A 17529-nucleotide genomic window follows, 5' to 3' on the forward strand; every position below is an offset into this window, starting at 1 on the left:
TCGATCGCACGGTGGAACGCGGTCCTGTACCATCGTGTGCGGCATTTCGCAGGGGGATATTTCGTAACAGGGTAATAATAGCACCTGTAGCGCATCGCGTAACTCGTTCTCAGTGCCTTCTGGGTAATCTCTAGACAAAGACCTTGGCGGAGGCTGACGTATTTCCACAGGTAGACCGAAACTAAAGTATTTACCGAGTCTAATATGACCGGCATCAGATTGGTGTTATGAGATGTGGAATCAAAAGGAATCTGACAATGAACGGCTATCGCCAAATTCGAGCGTGTAAGGCATCTTATATACATCCCGACTGATTTTCTATACGCCATATTGAAAATTACCATGAAAACCCTGTGGATAAGTGAGTCACTTAGCGATCTGCACAACCATTTGTCAATCACTAATACTTGCTTTAGTAAAAAGCTTACCACGTTAAGACTTTCTTCTTGAAAACGTTTAACGTAAAAAGAAAAGCATATTTCATTTTGTCGGTTATTTCTATAGCAAGGGTGTTATAGTAGCATTTCATTTCTCTCTCGATCAGCTGTGCTTCAATATCCACCAATGTACAATATCCACAGGGATGCAGTGCGCTTGTTTACAAGCATTATCATTCAGTGTTTGATTTACGGGTTTATTTCACAGTTGAGCGGTTAGGCCCAAAACATTTTACTTTGTGTCCATTGATCCTTGTGGTGGTCACTCTTCATTGATTTGTATGCTCTGACGCATTCAAAAGGGACAAGCATTTCCTACTCTGATTGTCAAGGTAAGATGTCTGTACTACTACACAGATCACACAATTGCATCAAATTCTCTTAATTTCGAAAAGTGAGATTACAAGGCTGGGGGGACACGAAATATCGCGAAATGAAGCAAAGAAGATATCCTTTTTGTCTGCAAGATGAGCAAGATGATCAATGAAGCAAGGCAAAATTGTAATTTGGAGAAACCTGCAAAAATATTCAAACGATCAAAGGAAGACCCACGCTAACATCAATTTGAATTAAAACCACCATGGAGGAAGACGGGAAAGATAAGTTTCACGAAAGGTTTATCAATTTGTTTGGATTTTTCATGTTCGGTTTCACTGAGTATGTCATCTTTGCCGCTTTGCTCACTGGTTCGCAAGACATTCTAGCAAATACCCAAATTCCAACAACCGTCACGATTCTTTTTGCCGACGGACCATTCCTCTTGCTTTCGCTCGTCTGTCCGTATTTCATCTCGACGCTCTCCCCGTTAGCAAGAATTACTGGAACTGTCATCTGCTTTATTTTTGGGATATTAGTCGTGGCCTTGGCAAGGAACATGTGGTGGAAGCTGACGGGATTAAGTGTTACTTCTGTGGGGTATTTCTTTGTGGAAGCTGGTCTTTTGCCTTTGACGGCTTTCTACAGTGAGAAGACAGTGTTCGCGTTTTCTGGAGGTACGGGGTTTGGACTTGTAGGAACAGTATATTACACCGGTAAGTAATCTTGCAATCGTAAAAAAGCGTTTATCAATTAGCGGTACGCTGCCTCGTGCAGTGAAGCATGAAACATAGTCGGGGAATAGAAATAAGAAAGTCAGGACAAAAAAAAAGACACGTATTTTTCTCCTACATAAGCGCTTCTATTTAGAATTCGTACTGCATGCCGCGTTTAGAATAATACACGGCGCATATATTGATACCATAGCCCAGCCATGAATAGCGTTTTTGCAGCGACGACGACAAGGGAAAGGAGAACGAGACGAATATATAAAATGAGTCTAAAATGAGATTCATTTTAGCCGTTTTTGTGAAAACCCCAAGTTTCATGGTCTATCGAGGACGGGAACGCGTGCGATGAAAACCACTAATGTTCGCTATGTCAGAAAAAAAAAAAAAGGTTTTAGGCTTTCTGTACTTTTTTGGGACCATAAAAACGTGTTGGTCTTATCTAAGCTAGTTTGTCATCGAGCGCTAGGCATGGAAGCATTTTTGGGGACATCTCCCTGACGTTTCTACCGTAATTGCTTTTAGGAAAACACTCCTTGGCAAAGACTGGAATTTTATGTCTTTCAGAATCCACCCATCCACCATCCAGCACTTTTACCTTTTTTGCCCCAACTAGGATAAATAAGCAAGGCGACATCATAGAAATAAATGTGGCTGGGGATGCATTCTGCATCTTGTGGCGGTTAGTTCTTTCTGACGACTTCCCCAAGCGGGGTTTGTTTGCTATAAGGTGTGCTTGTGCGTTTGTGGACCAGCCAATACTCTCGTCCGATCCTTCACGCGGAATGAAGGGGAGATGAGTGAGGCCTAAAGGTCATATGCTTACACTACAGTTGCTACGTCACGCGCTAGTCGTCACGTCACGCTAACTCGCTTTCGATCGGTCTGTCTCCCACCATATATTGTGCAATAATCGTGCCTATTGTATTCATTGCGTTGCAAAGCGGGCGTTTCCTTTTCGCGCGTAAAGCCATCCTGATAGAAAAGACAGCAAGTCAAAAGTTTTCAGGATTGATTTAAAATCCTTTGTTTCCACAACACCTACGCAGACCATATGATTTTTCTAGATTCTTTCTTGGCTAGTATTTCCAGGTAAACCTCTAGTTATATAAATTGTCTACAGGTTTACTTCATTGGCTGATTTATCCAGACTACTTATAAGTCCTCCTATACAAAACATCTAATCTCCGATACTCTAACATTCTTCTTTCTTTCAGTGTTGACCACGTCTGCTTGCGTCTCTCCTCGAGACACTCTCTTGTCAGCTGTATGGCTACCACTCATCTATCCTGCCGTTTTCTATTTCATGGACAAAAAGCTAAGCCCCTCAACTGACCACGCCCCTTACACCCCTCTCAGCCACACCCCTTACAGCACCTCTGGTGCTCCAGACACTACGCCGGAGGAGTCTCTCACAGGAGTAGAGAAACTCCACATCGTCAAATCGCTTTTTGTCTACGCGACAACGTTCTTCCTTGGCGTAGCGGGTCAGTATCTTGCTTTAGGAGGCGCGGTTACGACTCTAGCCTTCCCAGAAGGCACCAGTGGCGACTTTGCTCCACGTGATCAGTTCGTGTATTACGCCACGAGTTTCGCAGTGGGCGAGATGGTTGGGCGCTCGTACGGTTTCCTCGCGATGTGTTGGAAGCACGGTTCTCGTCTTATTACAAGCCATCTTTGGCTTTTCGCGCTTTTGATTTGGATTAACGTCCTTTTCCTATTCTTCGCGAGCTGGTATCGCTTTCTCCCAAGCGTGTGGATCGTCGTCGCAATTTCATTTTTTATTGGGCTGACCGCGGGCGCGCTTTACTGTAATGCGTTTTCCTTATCGGGAAAGGACAACGTGTCAGCGGTGCGTCGGGAATTTTCCCGCGCTTTTTTGGTAGGTGCGTTTGCAAGCGGCCTCGTGGTTGGCTCATCTCTAGGGGCTGTGATGGAATACGTTATGAGGGCCCATTGTTTGGAAATCACCGATGGTCGTTATTGTATTACGCGGGAAATGAAAATGTCAAACGATACTTTGTGCTGGAAACCAAAACATGCTTTCTAAGATAAACAATGACAAGATAGGGAAATTAAAGGCATACTTTGTATACTGTAAACCATTAAAAACCTGTGAAGTCGTATGGGGGGCCTTTTGTGATATTGATTACAGACGCCTGTATAGAACATTGGCAGACGTGGTAATATTAAAGCCAGCGTGAAATTAGAATAAAATGCCGCAGTCACAAGGATTCCCATGTTTGTAAAAAAATATGTTTATTTCATCTTTCGTTTTTATATCTTTCACTGCACAATGAAATATACTTAATTCAAAAAACGTTGTTAGTGCAAACGGCAAATGTCGATTATTGACAAAGGTAGTTCTACAACCACAAGGACCCATGGGTTCCAAAATATTTGTTCCAAATTCAGAAAAAAAACATACGACCATCCATTTAATATAATAAATATATGGTTTTGACATAGCTTGTATTTATCACCTTGATCTTTACAAATAATTACCACCCATAAACACCTTTCGGTCGTAGAACTGCCATTTGGCAATCGCTTTTCGCAATTCGTGCTGGCAACTTTTTTGTAATATATCTATACTATTTCAGAAGATTCCTATCATATAACAATTTTCCCTACTACTCTGGATATCCAGTGCCAAGATATTACTCTCTAATAATCTTCCAATACTAAACAGTCTCGAGAATCAGGGATCTTTTGACAAGAGTTAATCTTGAAACTCAAGTTCTTCGATAGAGGGGGAAAAGAGGAATGTGGGACGACTTACCCATCATTCATTATTCCTAGTATTGGGTTGAATTGCTAAAAAAAAGTTTAAACGACTTACCCATCATTCATTACTCCTAGTATTGGGTTGAACTGCTGTAAAAAGAGTTGAAAGGTGTTTAGGGCAAGTGTAATAATAGGGAGAAGTGTGCTACATTCAGACTTTTAAATTATAATAAATCGAGAATAACACGCTTTTTCATTATTGAACTATTCTCCAAACACACAAGCTCAACACAGAACCATTCAATCCACATGGGAGCACAGGCACTCATTTCTATATATCGATAATATTTTCTCAATAGGTAAAAACAACCAGAAACAACCAAAGGCATCGCTATCTCAGGGGGGACTCCATACAAAGAATTAACCTAAAAAGCTCAATCAACATTCATTACGAGCATCCCTGCCATTATTACATAGGAACAACTCCCTTCTTGAGAAAACATAGGAACGAATCCCATTTAAATAGCCATTATTACATAGGAACATCTCCATTCTTGAGACAGTAACCTCCCGCCTTGTTTTATGGAGCCTGAGGAGTCTAATTGTTTTATAAAAATCAATTGTATAGTATACATCGACGGAAAGATAACAACTAAATGATAATTAAAACCGTAAGATTTACGATATCATGCGATAAAATTTTAAGGATAATATAAATAGAATTACTATATTACAATAATAATTTGTCTGGCTATGTGGCAAGGTTAAACCAATAGTAGACTTGCTTTGCTTTAAACCAGCTGTACGAGTTATCAAACACCAGCTGGTAATCGCCTTGTTTCACACGCACCTACAGACAAGCAAACAACAAATTTCAATTAACGAATAGAGAGCCACATCGACGAAGCCTGTAATCCCGCTCCTGTGATATGGTTGATGCAATTTCTCAAGCGCGTCTGTTTATTATCTACGCGCACAAATAGTTTGTTCTAATACACTTTCTCACGCGCGTCTGTTTATTATCTACGCGCACAAATAGTTTGTTCTAATACACTTTCTCACGCGCGTCGGTTTATTATCTACGCGCACAAATAGTTTGTTCTAATACACTTTCTCACCCGCGTCGGTTTATTATCTACGCGTACAAATAGTTTGTTCTACTACACTTTCTCACGCGCGTCGAAAAAAAAATTTCCGGTTGATACGTAGAGCGCTAAAAAGTTGCTTTTTGTTGTTATTTTCTATTTTGCCTGAGCGCGCCGGACTTTACAATACAAAAAGTCACCTGATCTATTTTTACTGATGCGCACAAATAGCTTGTAGTTTACTGTCGCACGCGAACAAATATTATGTGAGCATCTTTTCTTTGTTACCTTGCCATAGACCGGGTCTTCATTCGTGTGATATCGAGTATTTTTGCCCCATTTCTCCCCTTCGGGCGCCAGTCCTGTAATGTGAAATCTATAAAAAGAAACGGTTTGAAGGCCACTACAAAATAAACGGACTGAATATCGAAATCGACTTTCCATCAGCCCTCAAAGGTTGGTTCTCACTTGGACGTGAGCGCAAGCGCAACGCAGGTAATTTTCCGGCTTGACCGGTTCTCACTTGTGTTGCGCTTCCGTTTGCGCTAACAACGCTTGCGCTTGCGTCCTAGTGAGAACCAGCCTTATGTGCAATTTAAAAGTTGAGTCACACGCTATCTGTCATCTGCATAGCTCCTTATCTGTTGTAGTAGTAGAGTTATCACACTATGCCGAACCAGGGTGTTACCCTATATCGTGACCAGGGTGTTACCCTATATCGTGACCAGGGTGCTACCCTATATCGTGACCAGGGTGTTACCCTATAGCGTGACCAGGGTGTTACCCTATATCGTGACCAGGGTGTTACCCTATATCGTGACTAGGGTGTTACCCTATATCGTGACCAGGGTGTTACCCTATATCGTGACCAGGGTGTTACCCTATATCGTGACCAGGGTGTTACCCTATATCGTGACTAGGGTGTTACCCTATATCGTGACCAGGGTGTTACCCTATATCGTGACCAGGGTCTTACCCTATATCGTGACCAGGGTGTTACCCTATATCGTGACCAGGGTGTTACCCTATATCGTGACCAGGGTGTTACCCTATATCGTGACCAGGGTCTTACCCTATACCGTGACCAGGGTGTTACCCTATATCGTGACCAGGGTGTTACCCTATATCGTGACCAGGGTGTTACCCTATATCGTGACCAGGGTGTTACCCTATACCGTGACCAGGGTGTTACCCTTTATCGTGACCAGGGTGTTACCCTATATCGTGACCAGGGTGTTACCCTATATCGTGACTAGGGTGTTACCCTATATCGTGACTAGGGTGTTACCCTATATCGTGACTAGGGTGTTACCCTATATCGTGACTAGGGTGTTACCCTATATCGTGACTAGGGTGTTACCCTATATCGTGACCAGGGTGTTACCCTATATCGTGACCAGGGTCTTACCCTATATCGTGACCAGGGTGTTACCCTATATCGTGACCAGGGTGTTACCCTATATCGTGACCAGGGTCTTACCCTATACCGTGACCAGGGTGTTACCCTATATCGTGACCAGGGTGTTACCCTATATCGTGACCAGGGTGTTACCCCCTATACCGTGACCAGTGGGTTACCCCCTATACCGTGACCAGGGTGTTACCCTATATCGTGACCAGGGTCTTACCCTATATCGTGACCAGGGTGTTACCCCCTATACCGTGACCAGTGTCTTACCCTATATCGTGACCATGGTGTTACCCTATATCGTGACCTGGGTGTTACCCTATATCGTGACCAGGGTCTTACCCTATATCGTGACTAGGGTCTTACCCTATATCGTGACCAGGGTCTTACCCTATACCGTGACCAGGGTGTTACCCTATATCGTGACCAGGATCTTACCCTACATCGTGACTAGCAGTGCAGAATCCAAACGTGAGGCTTGCATCGCTCTCCGACACATGCAATGCTATGGTGTGTTGCTTGCCATGTGGGATGAATACTCCCTGTACGGCAGCGCCTTGACGCTCGTGTCCAGACATGCGCACTTGCGCCGAGTGGATGCCCTAGGAATAAGACACACCTACTAAGCTGACAGTGCAAAATGCAATCGAGTCGTAATGGAATGCTTAATAATGGTATGATAACTGACAATGGCCTAGAAACTGTAAAAAACAAAGACGCCAAGTTGAGAAGGAAAGAAAAAAGGGAAACAAGCAAAACCATCGATTCATGCATAAAAAAAGGAAAAGAAATCTTTATCTATCTATCTTTTAATTGTAAGATAGTTGTAATTATGTAATACTTTTATTAATGCTGTAGCGGGCATGTATTGTTTTCAAATTCAAATGGTCATCTGTATTTATTAAGACTTCTTCAGGGCAGATTTTTCAAAAAGGAGTTTTAATAGTCAAGTCAAGCAGTACCAGAGTCGAGTACCAGCATTTGGTGTTTATGAGGAGAACAAGTGTGTAACAAGGAGACTATATTGATGATGATGAAAATGATTAAATTATAATGTCATGATAATACCAATGATACTTTGCTGCAGTTTTCTGCGGACTCCCCCCTGACAATTTCTAGGTGCTAAATCGCATTCTGGCTTCTTCCACCGCTTAATGGAGGTCAAGCTTATACAAAATAAAAATAACCGCCAAAAGCATTAAAAGTGTCGGTAGTATAAAGGTGTATGAAGTGATGCGAATATTTCGTGAATCGATCACTTTTGATGACGTATACATTACCACGTGACGCTAATTGAGAGATTTGCTTTGTAAGTTTTGTAAGACATCGTGTGGGAAATGTCAAGTCGAGTTTTTATCTGTGCAGTCGTGAAGCACAGGTTCTTCAAGCATTTATGATAAAAGGTCCTCAGCATGTCCTACGTACCTCAGCATGTCCTACGTACCTCAGCATGTCCTACGTACCTCAGCATGTCCTACCTTCCTCACATGTCCTACGTACCTCAGCATGTCCTACGTACCTCAGCATGTCCTACCTTCCTCACATGTCCTACGTACCTCAGCATGTCCTACGTACCTCAGCATGTCCTACGTACCTCAGCATGTCCTACGTACCTCAGCATGTCATACGTACCTCAGCATGTCCTATGTACCTCAGCATGTCCTACGTACCTCAGCATGTCCTACGTACCTCAGCATGTCCTACGTACCTCAGCATGTCCTATGTACCTCAGCATGTCCTACGTACCTCAGCATGTCCTACGTACCTTAGTGCGCCCTACGTACCTCAGCATGTCCTACGTACCTCAGCATGTCCTACGTACCTCAGCATGTTTGCGGATCCTAGCAAGGTTAAGGGCTTCCTGCCAGGCGAAGAGGCTGACGGCCCATGTCGGGATCCAGCCCTTCGGGTCAGCCTGCATGACATATGTCACCTGCAACAAGAGTATTTCATTACAGCCCCCAGGATTTCAGTTAAATCATAAGAAAAAAAAACGGGCTCCCCGAGTCCCCTTTGGAAGGTACGGGCTTTGTCTCTCAAGCCAGTGGACCGGGCTCAGCCCCATGTCAGGTCAATTTGGGGTGGTGGGGGTGGGGTGGTGTAAAAACGTGGCTCCCTGTATTAGTGTATTGGGAACTGTGAATCCGTCCTCATCTGGATGGCTTGCCTGATTCCTATCTCTCCAATCTAAGATTCTATTCTGTGTGTGGGGTAATAATACTATCTTTCCCCCTAGTCCTCCCCCACTCAGCAAATCCTGTCTTAGGATCACAATACTACCCTTTCCCCCTAGCCCTCCCCCGCTCAACAAATCCTGTCTTAGGATCACAATACTACCCTTTCCCCCTAGCCCTCCCCTTCTCAGCAAATCTTGTCTCAGGTTCACAATACTACCCTTTCCCCCTAGCCCTCCCCCGCTCAACAAATCCTGTCTTAGCATCACAATACTACCCTTTCCCCCTAGTCCTCCCCCGCTCAACAAATCCTGTCTTAGGATCACAATACTACCCTTCCCCCCTTAGCCCTCCCCCGCTCAGCAAATCCTGTCTCAGGTTCACAATACTACACTTTCCCCCTAGTCCTCCCCCGCTCAGCAAATCCTGTCTCAGGTTCACAATACTACCCTTTCCCCCTAGCCCTCCCCCGCTCAGCAAATCCTGTCTTAGGTCCATGTCTGCTCACCTCCATGTAGTCGGCATCATCTGACGGCCTAAAGACGTAACCTGTGCACATGAGGTCTGCCCTCACGAGGTGGTAGTGATCCATGGGAGGGCATTCGGGCCGACTGACAGACGATCCCTATTATATAAAAAAAAACTTTTTAATGAGCTTGTTTGTAACATACATAAAGCTTTTACATACTTTTTAAGACCTAGAATTTTAAAATTAAATACCAGGATGAATTTGCACAAATATATTACTTTATCAGTAAAAAAAAAGCCATCAATCAAATCATAAAAATTGCTAGAACTTACTGATTGGAGGTTTTTAATATTTATCTGGAATTTATCTGAAAGTTGAAGCCTTTTAAAAACATTAAACTTTTTGCAAATCTAATACAATTTGTGATGATGTATATCAGCTTTCCGACTCCAAAAAATGAGACTTTTTCTTATCCTCGTACCTGTACAGCTGTCTACTGTTGATTAGCAGAGAGTCGCTGTATACCTACCACTCCAAAGCCAACTTCCTTCCCATCATCATCAGTTACTATGTCACCATACTCCAACCAACAGACATCTCGAGACCAGATTGGGCCGGGCTGCCCAATAATGGCCCATTTGATAGAAAAGAATGGTACATTTGGGTGTTTGTACCCACTAGGAAACTGATGTAACATTAATCCATCAACAAAATTAACATCTGGAAAGGAACAACAATAGGGTTTATTTTAAATCTTCACATGTCAAAGTGTTTTGTTTGGGATCACCTCCCCTCCCATAAACGGCTAGTAGAGACCCCCCCTACCCTCTAGGTCTAGTAGGATATCATCATATATATAGAAAAGCCACACCCTCCTCGCTAGGGCCAGTAGAGTACTAATAAAGAAATGCTTCATGAATGGATCTGTTGTGCGTAGAACCATTACCCACTCCCCTCTAGGTCTAGTAGGATGTGGATACATAAAATACCCCTTCCATACTATGTCTAGTAGGGTACCGTCAATTAACAATCATGTGGAAAAGCCTCTTGAAATAAACTGTTTTGTGTAGAATCCCCCCTCCCCCCCTCTCCCCATTAGGTAAAGGATGTGGGTATGTAAGATCTCCTTTCCTCCAGGTCTAGTAGGAAATGGGTACATAAGATCCCCTCCCCTCTCGGTCTAGTAGGATGTGTGTACATAAGATCCCCTTCCCTCTCGGTCTAGTAGGATGTGTGTACATAAGATCCCCTTCCCTCTCGGTCTAGTAGGATGTGTGTACATAAGATCCCCTCCCCTCTCGGTCTAGTAGTATGTGTGTATGTAAGATCTCCTTCCCTCAACTTGTTAGATGCAATCACCTATCATGTGGAAAAGCCTCCTGAATGAATCTGTTGTGTGAGAGATCATGAAAGCCCTCATTTCATCCTTGGTACATTTGACAAGAGTTGAACCCCTCACAAGCTGAATCTGGGGAATAAAGAACACTTGTAACACAGGCAAGAGTTTAAAACAAGTCTATATAGTCGCCCAAAGAACCTATTACACACAATAAACCACTGGGAAAATGTTATATAATAATTAGAGTAATTTGCGAAATAAAATACCTTTTAATCTCTTTTTGTGGGGAGGGGGCAGGAAGGGAGGGTTCAGGGATTTCATTTCAAAATAGGGAGACGAACAGAAGATTTGGTCCAAAACCAGGAGTCAACCAGGAGGTTACAATACGATATCATGTTGACATGAAATTCCCAATAACAGGCATGGCAAAGAAATGCCTTATAGTGCACCCAATAATACCAGTTTAAAAACGGTTTGGTGTGCATATCTCAGGGCCCTGGGAACACAGGAGAAATAAATTCAATTCCAGCAGAGAGATGCTGACGCGCTAACACACTTAAGGCCATTGGTGCTTCCATTAATGGCAAGCAATTTGACTTCTCAATTTGACTTCTCAAAAGCCATCCAACCCCCTGTCACCTTTTTGTCACTCTGTGTTCCTATGTAAATATCCACCTCATCCTGTCTTTTCACGAACTTGAAGCCCTGGAAATAAACAAAAATTACTACTCCCTATCAGCCAAAAAGCTGGGGGTGTTATACTGAAGGTTTAGGGAAACCACCCACTTAATTGGTAGATTTGCTCAAATGGGAGAAAATTTAGAAGTTATACAAGCTAGGGAAAGAAGCATAAAGAGAAAATGCCACAATAAGTGAGTAGATACAGCTTACAACTCCGATTTAGTTAAGGGTATACAAAATCATAAATCTATGCTAGCAGCAAATAAAGCCATTGTGCAATTAGCATATTTCATCCAACATACAAAAAAAACCTTAAAAGGACGTTCTTTTATACAAATCTTTTTTGAATTGTATTAAAGAAGACATAAAGCTTTACATTTTAAGAGCTTGAACCACCTTGAACTCCTGTGTCCATCACAACATACAATATTTGACCTGATCATAAAACTTGGCCTTAAATTCATTGTCCCATTACAGGGAAAATATATTATAAAGAAATAGTCACAGTACCTCTGTTGCTTTAGCTGCTTCTAGCAAATTAGGTGCCCAGGATTTAGCTAGCTCCATGTATTCTATTATTTCTGCTTCACTCAACTTTGGAATTTCACCAAGGAAGTCATCTGGCACAGGTAGCTATAGTTTGAGAGATAATTAGGATAAGGAATATTTAAATCATATTTAAATACAGGTTGTGGCTTAATAGAGAAGGGGTTGCAAATGATCTTTGGCGAGTATTTGCGAGTAACGGGTGCATTTACGAGTATTGGGGAGCATGACATTTTTTTTATAATCACAAACACTAAAACTTTTTGCTTCCTGCGATTAGCAAGTATTTTGGAAAAAAACTGAGCAAATATAAAAATATTTGCTATTTGATTTTGATCTAATCTAGAAAAAAAGGTCTTAAACACAAACGTGCGCTATAAAAGGGATAGCCCCCTTTTTAGCAAGTCGTCATCATTTACAGCTAGACTTCAATGAGTGTGGACCTCTTAAACTGCCAGAAGAAAATACAGCAAAAAAAAAAAAAAAACAGGCGTATGGCAAACTAAAGACAACTTTAAAGTACAAAAAGAATGTTAAAGAACTATCAGGCATATTCGGGAAAGTATTTTTCAATTCTCTACAAAAACAAGAACAAAAATTGTCATTGAGAAATTAAACAGCGCATGCTTGTATGAATTGAAAAATAAAATTCATAAACAGCATGTGCACGCTCATTTGAAATGGCGTCATTCAGGTGGGCGCGTGGACAAACATTGAAAAATTCATCGTGTCAAAACCAATATAATTAGCCTTTATTTTTTGTTTGTTATAAGAAAAGGCTAACAAATAGACTGTGTTTACTTCAAGGTGTGTTTTCTGCCAATTTTGAACTCTATAGCTTTCTGGATTCTCTCCACGGAGCTCTGCACTTAGCGAAGTCAGATGACGAATGACAGCTTGCCTAAGGCAAGTCACTTTTATACAGGGCTTTTGGAATTACGTGGAAAAAAACTCAAAATAACGTGGGATTCTTTGCTAAATTACGCGCTAAATCACGCGGAAAATCGATCATTACCTGCTAAATTACGCGGTATTTTGCAATACATTTTTCTTTAAAAATCAAAATTTTGCGAGTTTCTTTACTGAATTACGCGCTAAATTACACGGAATATCAACTGTTACGCCCAAACTACATTTTGTACCGAAGTAAATTGAAAAGGTTATTTTTTGCGCGAAAATACTTAGGCAAGTTTTCATTGGCTCATAGCCACCAGCCAATTAAAAAAGGTATTTTATTATTAGTCCTAGGCTTTCGCGGTTTAGCAAAGAACGCCTAGTCATTTTATTTGTTTTTGAAATTCAGTTCGAAATATCGCACTCTTACTAGGAATATCTCTATCTTTTTTTACGGGAAATAGAGGTAAGAACCCTCTAAAAGAACACATCAGCTGTGCAATTAAATGTTTTGTCTTTCAAAATTTAGTTAAATTACGCGGGATTACGCGGAAATTTGTGGATTACGCGGAAAAAGCCAAATTACGCGCTTCCGCACAAGCGCTTAATTTCAGAAGCCCTGTTTATAGTGCACGTTTGTGTTTTAAGATCCTTTAGGATATCAGGTCTTGGGTGAATTAGTACCCTTCAGTTACACCATTTGTAACAGAGGGAATATGTTGAGTTACTGTATGTTTTGTCTCATGTGACAGATCAAATCAGCCTATACAAGAAGCACTGTGATGGTTTTAGCAAGTGATTCAAGCAACTGCTTATTATGCGAGCATTTATAAATTCTGGAGACCATATTTCTACCCCTAAGCTGTTATGGTACTACAAACGCACTGTAAGCTTTTTCTTGCTTTTGTGACAAGCTTCACTCTTGAAGACCAGGGTTATGGGGTAACTGTCGGGACACTCTATCATTTCTTTGACATCTTTTAAGAATGTTCCGGAGGCACCATGCATCGGGTGATCATTAATGGAGTACAAAAAGTAACCTCCTGTAAAGAAAATTAAACTTCAATAATTCACGTTTATGCTAAAACTCGATACTAATATCATGGTAAGGGTTAAGGTGCGGAGGGGGTATGGGGGGGGGTGGGTTTGTTGGTAGTACCCCTTACACATAGTTATTGTAATTTAGCCTATGCTAAAAGAGGAATCAAAAAAACAAAAATACACCATACTACACGGGGACAACAAGTATTTTTTCTACTATCTGCTTTAAAATTGTTCATCCTGCTTACCATATCCCAGTTTCAAAGTTTTCAAAAAATTAGACTTTTCATTTTTTCCCTGTACATCTTCCTGGTGAATTCTGTATTTTTCTTGTATAGCTGTTGAATTCTGAATAAAAAGCTCCTTGCCTAGGGCAGGTTTCGGAGAAGATATGGGATATACATGTCACTCTGTCCTGAATAGCATCTCATTTTCATTTGGAAATTATTAGGATCTTTATCAATACTTTTTACCACTCTCTTCTACCCACCCATTGTGTGGGTCTGTCCCTCTACAAACATAGGTTCAGACTTTTTTTACATTGTTTATACTGTATTTGCAGTCAATATTTTTACACTTGTATTGGGGAAAACTGCCCCCAGTCCACCTTCAAGTACAAAAAGCGACAAAATGTTGCCTTTAACTAGAGTCCTTAGTTTAGCAGCATTTATGACACTTTTGCATTTTTTGTGTTATAGAGCAGCTGCAGGCCGCGCGTGGAGCTCCATAGGTATAGAAATTGGTCATAAACTAGGCGACTCAAAATTTGTGGTCAATGACGTCACGCTGTCAGCTGGCTGTACCACTCACGTGACCAGCTCATGCAACCAGGCCAGCTAATTGATTCATCACTCTAAACCAATGACAGACTGGCTCCGACAGGAACTGGGGGGGGAGGGGTGAAGGGGCTTGCAAAGCCGGGGGGGACTAAACCTATTCTGCCTTTCGACATCAAACGATCAACGGAACACAAGCTGGCAGGGAAGAATTGAAGAAAAAAGTCAAATCCAGTCAAATGGCCGTATGAAAATAAGAATTTGAAGGATACACCTGTCTACTGCTTTGTAGGAACTGCTTTTTTCTTACAAGCTCGGAATATCGGCTCGACTTCTTCACCTGGTGCGGTGGTTGAAAACTTTATAAAAGGCAACAAAACCAGCAGCATTTATCAGGGAATTGTCGAGGCTCGGCACTACTATTCTCATTATGATGTTACAGAGCAAAAATCAAAAAAGAAAAGTTTTATTTATGAAAGCTAAAATACGGAATTGTTCTCCTAAACGAGCGAACACCACAAGGCAAACAACATGAACAGTCAAGGTGGGTTCCACCTTGAACACTCCCTAAGGAAAAGCAGTTAGCATAATTTCTTACCCTTAAGATAGGACAAACAACCCCATCTGACTATTTTAGGAGGAGCCCTGCCCCTCCTTCATGGATATTGTCAAATGTGATTTCTCTTTTCTTATCTATGCTAACTTTGTCTGGGGTTTTAACTGGGAGGTTAACATCAAAGAATGATATAACTGTGCTGTTAGACTGAAGAAGGAAAAGGATAGTGAATTGATGTATTTGTATTCACAAAGATTTGTAGTTGCATCTTCCAGCAATTTGGTACCTGTACCTGTACTGTGTTTTAAAAATAGCTGAAATTTTACATAGGTATTTTTGGGTACAAAATGTTGGGCTCTCTTGCCGCAAACATCTGCTGAAGTCTCTTGATCTTCTTAGCTGTACTTAACAAAAAAACTGAGTAATGCTGTACATGGCAAGGCATATATGTTAGATTATTTGATTATAGAAATGTAAAATAGGAAATATCCGCTCAGTATCAGTTGTCTATCAAATGAAGCTACACAGAGCACTGTTAATAAATAAAACTAAAATATCAGCAATATCTTTTTGGCTGCAAAAGAAGTGATAGGGAGGAGGTTCAGCATTTCATTAAGGTGGGAGAAATAGCTGAGATAAAATAAAATCCAGCTTGGACAGTGAATTTCAAACAAGTAACATGTATGAAAAGTGGGGGGGGGGGGGGGGGGATTTAAGCATACAGCACTTTAGTCTTTTTAAAGCATATAGACTGAGGTAAATATTATTATTATGGATCTCTTTTTTATTTTCAAAGGAAATTCTAGCCTAGAAGCTCTATTCTTCAGGGGGTCATACCCCTAAACTGCCCAAAGATTCCCAATATGAAAATAGGGTAATAAAGCTGGCTCCGCTTTTAGGCAGTGCCTAAATCTATATATTAAAAATAGTACATAAGTTAAATATCATTGAGGCTTAATTAAAGTAACCCAATTAGTTAGTTTCAAGTATTAGAAATTAAGGTATCAATAAAAGATCACAACAAATTCGGATTCCCAAACACAATTTGGAAGTAAATAAATTTAAATTTAACAGAAAGATACCTGGAACAGCAAAGTCCTCCTCGTGAAAGAACGAAGCGATAATGTGGCCATCCTTTTCTATCAGGCTAAAGTCGACTTCGTCTTTTGATCCAAGTATAATTTTGATCTCTTGTTCCTTGTCGCTCTGACATGCTGCCGGTTTATCTTTCATCTTGAGTATAATCGCTTACAAAGCCACGAAATTCTCGATGGATTTAGCTCCAGAATCCTTCCTTTACATAGCCTGATGTATGTCTAAAAATATCAAGAGTAAAGAGATGAAACTACGGCATAACAGCAGAATAAGAACCAAGAACCAAACCAAAATGGTTTTGTTTATTGGAAACCGAGTCGAGGCTGGGCTTGCCACAGGGAGCCCTTCAGTGTGAAAGCAAATAATGCATCCTATTTTCTAGCCTGCGTACAGCCGGAAATAGTTAACTATTTCCGGCTGCACGCAGGCTACCTATTTTCGCGTGGAAAAAAAATGTCGTATTTCGCGAGACTTAAATATCGCAGTTTGGGGGTCATTTTTCACATAGGGAATTAAACTTCCTGAAACCGAAAAACCGAGAACAGCATCATTGGGCCAGATTAACATAAAAAAAAATCGTGCAAATAATCGTGCAAATAATCGTGCAAATAATCGTGCAAATAATCGTGCAAATAATCGTGCAAATAATCGTGCAAATAATCGTGCAAATAATCGTGCAAATAATCGTGCAAATAATCGTGCAAATAATCGTGCAAATAATGCCTAATAAAACAAGTTACTTGAGTGCAGGGCGCGATGGATATTAGAGAGTGGGACTTTTGGAGAGAGAACCGCTCTTCCATCTGTCCATCCCAGAGGACAGGGATCCTGGCTTACCTCCTTGTGCATGGAGAAAGGGCACAAACGGATCTGCTCCGCAAAATATCTGTTCCGAAGCCTATTTTTTTGCTGGCTAGGAAGATGTTAGACCCCTCGGTTGCTGGAAAAAAAATCCTCCCGAATGTTCTGCTGGTTCTGCTGGGAATTTTTTTAAGGCGCTGGTAGGGATGCTTGGGGAAAAAATCGTCCCGATCATTATACGGGCAATTATTAATGTGCTAAAATTCCTAACCAATACTGGCTAGTGGTGTAGCTAGTGGTGGACGTGTAGCTAGTGGTTGGCGTGTAGCTAGTGGTGGGCGTGTAGCTAGTGGTGGGTGTGTAGCTAGTGGTGGGCGTGTAGCTAGTGGTGGACGTGTAGCTAGTGGTGGGCGTGTAGCTAGGGGTGGACGTGTAGCTAGTGGTGGGCGTGTAGCTA

General features: G+C 41.4%; 2 protein-coding genes across 4 annotated transcripts; one reads left to right on the plus strand and one right to left on the minus strand.

Annotated features, from left to right (window-relative positions):
• The first annotated feature begins 75 nt into the window (after positions 1 to 75).
• Positions 76 to 14733, plus strand: LOC5511455 (protein BTN1). 3 transcript variants are annotated; one of them, XM_032380756.2, is made up of 3 exons: positions 78 to 769; positions 1292 to 1468; positions 2698 to 3606. In XM_032380756.2, the coding sequence occupies exons 2-3, from the start codon at positions 1312 to 1314 to the stop codon at positions 3528 to 3530; spliced, it is 990 nt and encodes a 329-aa protein (XP_032236647.2). In that variant the 5' UTR covers positions 78 to 769; positions 1292 to 1311; the 3' UTR covers positions 3531 to 3606. The 3 variants fall into 3 exon arrangements, with proteins under 3 accessions (XP_048590357.1, XP_032236647.2, XP_048590356.1); XM_048734399.1 differs by having other exon boundaries at positions 83 to 285; positions 646 to 1468; XM_048734400.1 differs by lacking the exon at positions 2698 to 3606 and adding an exon at positions 14543 to 14733 and having other exon boundaries at positions 76 to 1468.
• Positions 3723 to 16592, minus strand: LOC116617779. The gene is made up of 11 exons (XM_032380755.2): positions 16259 to 16592; positions 13689 to 13846; positions 11874 to 11996; positions 11322 to 11387; positions 10703 to 10811; positions 9873 to 10063; positions 9383 to 9499; positions 8523 to 8633; positions 7139 to 7302; positions 5581 to 5668; positions 3723 to 5057 (listed from the first exon to the last, which is right to left on the minus strand). The coding sequence occupies exons 1-11, from the start codon at positions 16407 to 16409 to the stop codon at positions 4959 to 4961; spliced, it is 1377 nt and encodes a 458-aa protein (XP_032236646.1). The 5' UTR covers positions 16410 to 16592; the 3' UTR covers positions 3723 to 4958.
• Positions 16593 to 17529: the final 937 nt, after the last annotated feature.

Source organism: Nematostella vectensis, chromosome 11 (genome assembly GCF_932526225.1).
Source record: "Nematostella vectensis chromosome 11, jaNemVect1.1, whole genome shotgun sequence".
Lineage (NCBI taxonomy): Eukaryota > Metazoa > Cnidaria > Anthozoa > Actiniaria > Edwardsiidae > Nematostella > Nematostella vectensis.

Bases quoted from the DNA above. Each gene is read 5' to 3' on its own strand.
- LOC5511455 (XM_048734399.1), top strand. From the start codon at position 1,018: ATGGAGGAAGACGGGAAAGATAAGTTTCACGAAAGGTTTATCAATTTG. The intron at 1,469-2,697 runs GTAAGTAATCTT...TCTTTCTTTCAG, and splicing joins AGGAACAGTATATTACACCG to TGTTGACCACGTCTGCTTGC.
- LOC116617779 (XM_032380755.2), bottom strand. From the start codon at position 16,409: ATGAAAGATAAACCGGCAGCATGTCAGAGCGACAAGGAACAAGAGATC. The intron at 8,634-9,382 runs GTGAGCAGACAT...CTCTTGTTGCAG, and splicing joins ATGATGCCGACTACATGGAG to GTGACATATGTCATGCAGGC. The intron at 7,303-8,522 runs GTACGTAGGACA...TCTTATTCCTAG, and splicing joins GGATCCGCAAACATGCTGAG to GGCATCCACTCGGCGCAAGT.